Source organism: Porites lutea, chromosome 11, assembly GCF_958299795.1.
Source record: "Porites lutea chromosome 11, jaPorLute2.1, whole genome shotgun sequence".
Lineage (NCBI taxonomy): Eukaryota > Metazoa > Cnidaria > Anthozoa > Scleractinia > Poritidae > Porites > Porites lutea.
Window position 1 is genome coordinate 25,451,453 of NC_133211.1, and position 10,000 is coordinate 25,461,452.

At 40.6% G+C, this 10,000-nt stretch overlaps 1 protein-coding gene across 1 annotated transcript in view; it reads right to left on the reverse strand.

Moving 5' to 3' along the window:
• The window catches only part of LOC140953375 (citron Rho-interacting kinase-like), a 39,234-nt gene that overhangs the window by 10,329 nt on the left and 18,905 nt on the right, over positions 1-10,000 (reverse strand). Inside the window, exons 22-34 of the mRNA XM_073402859.1 lie at positions 9,858-9,926; positions 9,734-9,772; positions 9,560-9,613; positions 8,871-8,942; positions 8,284-8,400; positions 7,280-7,389; positions 6,564-6,647; positions 5,325-5,460; positions 4,262-4,618; positions 2,386-2,560; positions 1,606-1,822; positions 685-773; positions 1-118 (exon numbers count right to left, since the gene is read on the reverse strand). The exon at positions 1-118 is cut by the window's left edge and continues 72 nt beyond it. Of these exons, the coding sequence (XP_073258960.1) occupies positions 1-118; positions 685-773; positions 1,606-1,822; positions 2,386-2,560; positions 4,262-4,618; positions 5,325-5,460; positions 6,564-6,647; positions 7,280-7,389; positions 8,284-8,400; positions 8,871-8,942; positions 9,560-9,613; positions 9,734-9,772; positions 9,858-9,926 (1,637 nt within the window). The remainder of the gene's footprint in view (positions 119-684; positions 774-1,605; positions 1,823-2,385; positions 2,561-4,261; positions 4,619-5,324; positions 5,461-6,563; positions 6,648-7,279; positions 7,390-8,283; positions 8,401-8,870; positions 8,943-9,559; positions 9,614-9,733; positions 9,773-9,857; positions 9,927-10,000) is intronic.

Genomic DNA, 10,000 nt, shown 5'->3' on the forward strand with positions numbered 1-10,000 from the left:
TTCTCGTCATTCTTCTGTTCCTGAAGAGTCTCGGTGAAGTGTTCCACCAACTGGCTTGGCAGCCCACATGTATGCGGCACATTTGGTGAACATTTTACATGACATACTAGGCCACACTCTGCGGTAACAAAAGAAAAGTTACCGTATTCACTCGAATTAGCACCGCTTATTAATTTTCGTACCTTAAATGCGGCGCTTATTGGAGTAAATACACTACACTAATGATAGGTTTTCGAGTCAATGCAATAATTATTATTCATAGAGCACTGGCTTTGTACGCTTTTGATCTTAAAACTTCCAAAATATAACTTGATCGAGTCCTCCATGATCTCTGTTAGTGTTGTGTTCAGTAGCATTTTCTCTGTTCGAGTTTTTAACATCTATGTAACAACATAACAATCGGTAGAAATTATTTTTTGATACTGAGAATTCCTGGTGATCTCCTGTATACCACATCGCAAAGTAAAAAAAAAAAAAATCTCCCACAGTACATTAAAACTCAAGGGCATTCCAGTAATGTCCCATGTATTCCAGTGTATCATAAAATCTACAAAAAACGTGAAAAATCACCATGGTCAAAGTTATTTCTTAAACACCAGGTTAAATGTCTCTTCGTGATAACGTTTAACATTCTCAAGGCATACAATACTAGTTTAATTAAGTATCGTAAAATGACAATCATACCAGAGCAGCGAGATGAAGGCCGCACAAAATGCAAAGTATCCAAACAAATGGCACACTTGGTGGCGCGCATGTTCAAAGCGTTCACAAACCTAAATGAAGAAAGAAAGTTTGGTTTGTCTTCTTTCTGACACTCTTAGTTTTCTGCATGATGCTGTTTCCAGTCGGCGGACTTTTCGTTACGCAAAGTAGCCCCACTCTTATAACGGGACGATTCGCAACGATAATTTTTAGCGCAACCCTGCGTTGCAATGTTGGAACAACGTTGTAATGCTGTGTTGCGCTAAAAATCGTCATTGTGAGTCGTTTCGTAAAACATCACCTACAACCTGCGCCACAGGCGTAATCTAAGCCCGGTTAGTAAAGTCTGTGAAGCACCGCCTATATCCTTTTTCTGGGCCTCGCCCCAATGGACTCAACTAATTACCGGAAAGGCGTTTCGAATTTCCTTTCAACCTGATTGGCAAGTCAAACAGGCCAATCATGGCGTGTGCTCAAATCCTGGTATACAGATGGCGCCTAGAACAAGGATTTCAGCGCTCTTTCGCAGACAGACTTAACCAGAAGTTTAGTGTCGACTTGGCGTAAGCTACACTATTAGTGATAGGTCGCTCTTAATATCGACCGAAGCTTAAGTGGACTATATCACGCTTTTAGCTGTCTTTTACAAAGCTAAAACGTTTCTTCGCATTAATTGAATTCTGCAAATCGCCAATTATATCTTAGCTTATATTTGAGCCAAATGAGCATTGTCCGCATCCTCATTTTTAAACTAGTTTTCTCATTTCTTTCAAACGCGAAAGCCATTAAAACAAGAAAGATCTTATAAACTGTTTATTCTTGACAAACGTCATTTTCTACAGAAGAGATACACTCATTACGAAAGGGGTTGAACAACCTCTAGATTTAAATGGTGAGTGTTACCTATGCGGGATGTTGTGATGCATTCTTTCTTTGGGCCTACGTGCTGTACCACGATCAGCCTGAGAAGCATTTTTAGCATTCTTGGACTGGGTCTGGGCGATCAGCGGACTTTGTTGGTTGCTTGGTGACTGCTGAATTGCTGATAGCACCGCGTAGGACTGGGTTGGTTTGGGAGTTGCACAGCCGGCATTTTGATATTGGGATTTCCAATGAGCAGCTAAATAATAAAAGAAAACAACAAGATTTATTCATCTCCTTTGAGCTATGCATGCCTTATTGTTTTAATACTCAATGAAAAACCAGTTTTTAATCAAAACGTCCCATAACTCGTTTCAATATATCTGTTGTCAGTTTAGGTCAGTTCTCCGTTCCAATTTTCAGCAAGAATAAGTTTTTTTTTGTGATAGCCTGAGAAAACAGCCGACATTTAGCGACGCAACCACTGGTTTCCCCTCTAAATGACGACTGAGAAATGAGCCCAGAAATTCTGTATTGATGACAAGTCACTACCCAGATCTGGGTAGTGCTTCTGATTGGTTAAAGCAAATTTCCCGCGCGGCACAACCAATCAGAAGAATTACCCAGATCTGGGTAGTGAAGCGTCATCAGTATGAAATTTCTGCGCTCGTTTGGCAGACGTCATTTCGAGGAGAAACAAGTGGTGGCGTCGCGAAAAGTCGGCTGTTTTCTCAGGTTATGTTTGTGAGACCACCAAAAAGCTGCGATAGCTGAAGAGTCGTCGGCCTTTCGCGACTCCCTAGATCATCCACATTGAAATACCTTCCATTTTTGCAGTCTGTATTTCCTGTCGCATCCTGTTGACCTCAGTTTGTAACTTCATACTGGATGCTCGTTCTTTCTCTAGCGCCTGTTGTAAATCTCTCCACTGCTGTGGAACAACGTTGATGCTGTTTTCTGGTTTCTTGCGCCATGACTTTCCACCACCGCCGATCAGCTAACAAAACAGAACACGTAACAATTTCACTGAACACTGAACGTTAAACCAATTTCCACTATTGAAAATAAACGCGTGAACTTTGGTCACACGATAGTGTTACTTTGAGTTGTTATTCAAATGACTTTCACAATTGATAATGCTTTTAAAACAGGGATGATTAAGAAATACAAAAGCGAAAACAAGTAGGCCTGCGAATGCAGAAGTCTTTCCACGCCAGTAGAGTTTCCCGCGAAACATCCCAAGCGGCGAGGAGAGAGTAGACATGGCTGTACTAAGTTTTCAAAATTTTGGTTTTACCCTGATGTACTAATGAACTTGTGACGCAATTCTTTTCTCCCTATCGTTGTCTTGCACTATACTGTTTGATATCTTGTTGTTCTTGGCACGTTTCGTACGTTCTTACAGTGTAGACAAGCCCGGCAAAATATTGCAGACGCTGTAGGGCGCTAGCTTTTTGTGAACGATTTCCATGGTGCTTAAGCTTATAAGAACGTCTCTCGCTCTTATAAATCCTTAACTGCTCTATACAAGAAAGCACGAACACTCGGAAAACCTTAACTGAACTAGGGGACGTTAAGACCCAGGTGGTGTGGTAAACCTTTCCTGGGCTGGATGGGTTGTGTAAGGAGATATCTTAATATAGGGATAACCTCATGATCCGCGTTCAGGTGTCGTGATGGCTACCTGTAAACAGTCTGTGGACCGTAAATGACCTAATAGACGCCAATTTTTAAACGAATAAACGCCTCTGATATAATTAACACCCCTCTCAATTTTAACAGCTTTAAGCTGTTAAAATTGTATTAGGCGCCCTTCTCTAATACACGCCCCCTATGAGAATTACTCCAAAATATTAGGAATTTTAGTAAAAAGGAGCAAAATCATTAATAGGGCTTTGCGTATTTCATCTTGTTCAATGTCAAGTTCAAAGAAAGATAGACTAATGTTGGCAACACAACAACCCCGAGCGAAGATTCTGACATCGATGTTCAGAATTAAAAGAGCGATAACGATCTCTAGCCGACGTAGACGTATCAATTGATGTAGTGGATATTCCGCTATTTTTAGACTCTCTTGATATTTTCGCCGAAAGCATATTAGTTTTGTCGAGCTTGTTACAGTTATTAGAATAAACGCCTCCTATCTATGAAACACCCCCGCTTGGACCCCTAAAATCAAATAGACGCCCCGGGGGTTTATTTGGTCATTTACGATATTTATATAAACGGTTTTTCTCGCTTTGACGCGCACTGGCAAGCAATCGAAATTTAAAGAAGAAATGTCCTGATTTTTTGGAATTACTTTAAAACCTTAAAAACTCGTTCAATTAAAATAAAAGAAAACTCTGAAATAATGGTTTAGTTCTATTTTAAAATTACTCTCCTGCTGTACCTCAATTATAAGTGTCATCCTTGGCTTTCGATGGCAAGGATGGACAGGAATTACAGCTTATTTTTTCAAGTAAACGTGGTACGTTGTCAAAAAAGACCCCAAACCGATCACGCTTTATTTTACCTTTGATAGAATCAGTCGATATCCTTTTTTCCAGAATTCCAAGAATGACAAAAGATGTCTGATAATACTTAGTTGTAATTTCAGCTCAGATTTAACCAAAACTGAGCAGCTCACCATGACACAGGACACCCCCCCCCCCTCCCCGCTAGCGCCGACTTTAAGTACATTTAGAAAAGTCCACACCTTTTTCTTTTTAGGCGCCTGTCCTTCAGCTTTACACTGCAGAAAGTCAATCAGTTTAGTCTGCTGTGAATTGGTAGCCTCCAGTTTCAGCCTCTCTTCCGCGTGGGACGCCTCCATGAGATCCAACTGCTCAGCTAGCGAAGCGCGTTCACACGTTAGTTCTTCACATTTTTCCATAGCTGCTTCAATATTCTGGTTTAACTCAAAGTTGCTGGCCTTCAGTTTGGAGGTGTGATTGTTCAATCGCTCGATCTCGATTTGCAGCTTGTTGTTTTCTTCAGTTCCAAGTTGAAGTTTGCGTTCCATGGATTTGATCTCCAGTTGTGCCATGCCACATTTTTTCTCCGCCTCGCTGAGCTGAAGAGGTCAAGGATAAATTAACAATTATTCTAGATTTTATTGTAAAACGCACCTTATATCTTTTTCCTACTTTTTGGTGGAAATGAACTATCATACTATCTTAATCTACCATAACTGGCATAGGTTTCCACTCCTAATCAGGTAACATGACTTATGCACGGCTTCGATTCTTAAAGAAGCGAGCAAGACAAATAAGAAGCTGTTCTAGTGGCCATTTTGGGGCTGTGCTTCATATTGCGTCGTTGTTGTCTCCAATTGCACGATAGGACTTTTACAGGTCATTATCTCTTTTGCATTTGCTATTACGAAGCTTTGAGAGAAACTGAGTAACATAATGCAATTTGACTCAACAATGACGAAGTCTGAAGCACAACTTCAAAATGGCCAAGTACATCACCACAAGTAGAAGCAACGAGTGGTCTTAACTAGACTGCCAACAGTCTCTCTTTTACTTCAGATTTAGTGAGGGAAGCGCACGCGTGTTCGAGCGTGGAGCGGTGAGGCCGCTCTTCGATCACGCGCGTGGTCAAATTCGTCTCTCTCGCGCATTTCGCTCAACGGGCTAAGAAAAAATAGAGACTGTTCGTAGTCTTCGTCGGGACCAAAAATGCGTGTAGTGTCTGCAACGAGACAGACTGTGAATCCAGTAGCTGTATCTAAACTGCAGTCGATTTTGAAAGATGAAAGAGACAAGCGTGCTTACCGCTTCTGTCAGCTCCTCGGTTCGATCTCTTTGTCTTTCCAGTTGCGCATTCATCTCATCCACTTCCTTGATGTGAGTGTTTTGTACTTCTTCCAAAGCCTCTTGTAGTTTACTCACTTTCTCCTCAGCGCTTGACCTGGAAAGAAAGTTACAAAAAGTGTTACCTATAATAATAAAAAAAAAGTTCGAATTTATCCTTTTCCTGGCAAAGGATTTATGACTACCAAGCTTAAATTTTATGACTACTTATTGCTTCTTAAAAAGATGAATATATGAACTTCAATTATGAACTATAATTGGAACTATATGAACTATAATATGAACTATAATTGGACTGCGGGATGAAATAAATAAAGTGGAACCCCTTTTATAGTAAACGGTCTCCAATGGGTTATAAAAATTTGGCCATATTAACGGGGTGACCGTATCACCGCGACAGGGTAAAATTTAATGACTTAAGCCGGCCGGGATGCCAAATGCAACATACGTCGCAATCGCACTTCTTGAACAACTGTCCTCTTTAATAAACAACCGGAATGTAGATATCGCGTACTGTAATTGCAAAAACTATCTAAAACTTTTCTCTAGTACGTAAAACACTTTTAAAAATGGGCCATTACACCGCCACAAATGGATTTTAAGTGTACTGTGGTCTAACAGCAATACAAGAACATGTTCAGCTTGCCTGGTCAGTGAAATTGACGTATCACAGGCATTTCAATTTTCTAAATTTTGAACGAGTGGCCGTATTAAGGGGGTGAAATTACAAAAGATTCTACTGTTTGGGATTTATAAATGTGGCCGTTGGCCGTATTAACCGGTGACCGCACTAACGAGGGTTTCTATAGGAAAATGTATGACCGTTGTGTTGGGCCAAAATAAGTGGCCGTAATAACGAGGTGACTGTATTTCCGAGGTGGCCGTAAGTAGGGGTTCCACTGGGCAGAGAAGATAACAACAGTTAAATTTGCAACTCATGCACTTTCGAAAAGAAAGCCTGTATAAATTGAGGCTTGCCGGGATTCGGGCCCTGAGCTCTGCGACACCGGTGCAGTGCTCTAACTTTATTGTGCTGGCTAAAAATGGCCTCGTGAATCCGTCACGGAAAAGGCAAGTGCCAACAAAATACATAAGAGCCTAGAAAAAGATCTAAACAAGGGACAACTCTTACTGAGACAGCTACTTTAAAGCAGTTAATGGGTCTGAATAATTTCAAAAAACCACTAATTTCGATCTTACCGTGTCATTTTTTCCTGTTCAAGCAAGCGTTGAGTTTCCAGGAGTTGAAAATCACTTTTTTCTCTTTTCTGCTCCAACTCTTTCCTAAAACATTTATATTGTAAAAGTTAGTTTCCGCTTTGGGTCCGGATTCGCAAAACAATTCAGGAAAACATGTTCGCATAGCACACATAGCCTGCAGAACTTTTTTCGTTTGCGTTCGCCTAAAAAACGCAAAAATATCACATGTTTCAATGCAGCAAGCCAAAAATGCACCCTGTTTTACAATTACCCTGTTTAATGCAACCACCCCGTCTTCTAAAACCATTAACATTTGGCTTACATCATGACAAACTCCGTGAATATTCATTGTGGTAACCTACATACTCCAAAAGGGAAAGGGTACAACTTAACTCACAGGGTTCTCTCCTACTCAACCCGCGGAGCGAGAGAAGGGAAAAACATGGGAGCAAGGTTGGGGCCGGGTAATTCGCCCGCCTACGGTTTTTTCTCTAGGTCTTCCAAAGTAAAAAAGAACCATGGACCAAAAATTACCCCTCCCCCACTCCTCAATAATAAAAAACTGCCGTGCACTCATTACCACGAGCAGTCAGATTCCCCCCGGCTATATAAGGGGCGGCTGGCGGACTTTTTAAGTTAATTTTAAAAATGACTGAGATTCAGAAGTATCTGTCATGTAAGAAGGCTAATTCAGTCTGTTTAAGGCCCGACATTACCTTGTTATGTTCCATTGGAGCTGTTTCTCCTCGTAATCTTCATTTATAATCTCTAGCTCCTCTGCTTGGTTCTCTAGCATACTGCAGGTGGATTTCAACATCGTGTTGGTCTGTCGACAGATGATAAATACGTTGTTTTGACAACACCTAGACCCTTTTCGTACTAAGAAAGAATAAAATTGTTTGTTTTGCAAAAAAAAATCTGTCAAAAGGAAGCCATTTCTGATGCGAACGATTTTTTCGCCGACCAAAATTTTCTCAACTGTCACCAAAGTTCAAAGATGCCGTCGAGAAGATTTAGAGGCCTAGAATTTTTTATCAGGCGACAAACTCCTTTGTTCCTTGACAGCTATCCACTGTCGGGTCATCTTATTTCGCGAACATGACCAATTTAAGTTTCTTTAGTTGACGTTTCTCGTTAGACGAAAAATTTCGCGTGTCTCAGATGTGAGCAAGGTTGCAAAATCAAAACATTGTTGGGAACAAAATTTTCAAATTTAAAGAGAACGCAAAACTCTATTTTCTTTCGTAGTTCGAACAGGGCCTTACAAAATAGAACGCTCGGTAACGGAGGAAAGAAACCTTTTCCTTCTGTCTTATTTTTTGGACATTACTTGGTTATCTGATATCCAGCAGATTAAGAAGGGACAAGTTGAATCAAAATGTACTGGGATGGCGGGAGATGCTTAGCCTCTAGAAAACAGGCAACTTTTCGCGACGCCACCACTAGTTTTCCCTCGAAATGACGTCTGAGAAACAAGCGCAGAAATTCCATACTGATAACGTGTTACTACTAAGATATGGGTATTGCTTTTGATTGGTTACAAATTTGCTTCATCCAATCAGAAGCATGAACTTCCCATATCTGGGTAGTAACACGTTATCAGTGTGGCATTTCTGCGCTCGTTTCTCAGACGTCATTTCGAGGAGAAACAAGTGGTGGCGTCGCAGAATGTCGGCTGTTTCTCAGGCTTGGAGAAGGTGTGCTAAATTTTTGTACTCACAAGTTCCATGCCTTCCGCGGCCCTCTTCTTTTCTTTCAGATCATCTTCGAGTTTCTCGTTCGCCATTTTTAAATCGCCGTTTTCTTCAGTAAGCTCTTCTACTTTCGATTCCAGTCCCTAAAACAATCGGGAAAAAATATAAAAATGTTAAGTCGGGGCAAAAAAGAAAAAAACAGAAATGCAAAGTAACTGTTCCTGTTATTTAATTGTTTGCCCAGACACATTACACGTAGTGATAGGATCAGGCGTTAGCTGCATATAAACAAAAGTCAGACGCGTTTGTTAACTTCTGGCGTTAAAATTAGAAGTTTGACTGGGCTGAACGAAAAACGTCAGTTTTTAGTTGCAACTGTTCGCCGTTCTTTTGGGCTCAAAGGAACTACACTTCAGATAATCCCTACTTGTAATTTTGCAACATCTCTCTGCTGACAAAAAGCCGAGATTCAACGACAAGTTGGCAAATTCAACAAATAACCCTTGAATATAACTTTTAGCCTGTTCTACAACAGACTACTTTGTTACAATACTTCTGACGAGTTATCATATTGTCTCTTCGTTACAGGAGTTATGATGGAAAGACGACAAACCTTATTTTGTGAAACCAGTTCGTTGCAACGATTCGACATTTCACTGAATTGAACGTGGATTTCTTGAACGACCTGAAAAAAGAAACAAACACGAAAACGATGGCAACCGCTTAGTCATTTACAACTGAAACTTTCACCATGAAAAAGGAAAACAAGCGACTACTGCTGTTGCTCGCAAGTGGTGGGAGGCTCTATTCATTTGCATAACTTCTGATGCGGATAACAGCCGCAAGCTGAAACTGCTGATATATGCAGGGACTGTGAAGCTTCAGCCTAATCAGTATTTTATACCAGAGACGTTTAATTAGTCTAGACCTATTTGACGTCAAAGTCGACTGGTGTAAAAACGACACGCATTAAAGTAGACGATAACAGTGCAGAAAAAAATTTTTCTGAAAAAAAAAAAAAAAACCTGAACACTAACTCTTCCCGTTTCTCAACGGGTTGGGCATAAATGCGTCCCAGTTTACGGCGTCCTGTTTTCATACAAGATGCATTTAACGTTTAAAGGTTAAAGTCGCCTGTTAAGTGCATGCGCCTCAACGAACTTATGTCATCAGACGTTAAATGCGTCTGTCTTATTTTCCGTTTTTATACGAGACACTTAAGTCGTCTTAAGAAGACTCGCGTCTCCAGCGTAAAAACGGCCATTGCCACTTTATACTTATAAGTGAAGGTGGGTTTAGTACCTCGGAGCGATTTTCCTGCATGTTTCTTGTGATCTCGTCTTGCCTGGCCGACGCCTGGTATCAACACAAAACAAATCAGCTAACATCAAATCTTGCGGCTTGAAAAGCTTACGCCTGAAGGTAAATTCCGTTTATCTTAAGACTAATACTATAACTTAAAGGAGAAACACTCACCTTCAATTCCAACTCAAATTCTCTAGTGTCGATGTCATTCTACAAATTAGATTTTAATAAAATTGGCATGAGGAGACAATATCGCTATAACGAAAGATTGAAAAAACTGTACGGTGTCACTTACCTCGAGTTTAAGGATGGTCTCTTCCAGCGCCTTTTTAGTACTTTTCAGAGAAGAACACTCATTGGTGACCTGAAGGAAGAAATTAAGGCGGTCAGTGATGAACAAGTCGTTTGGGATCAACATGTTAAGTCACGATTGCTCTA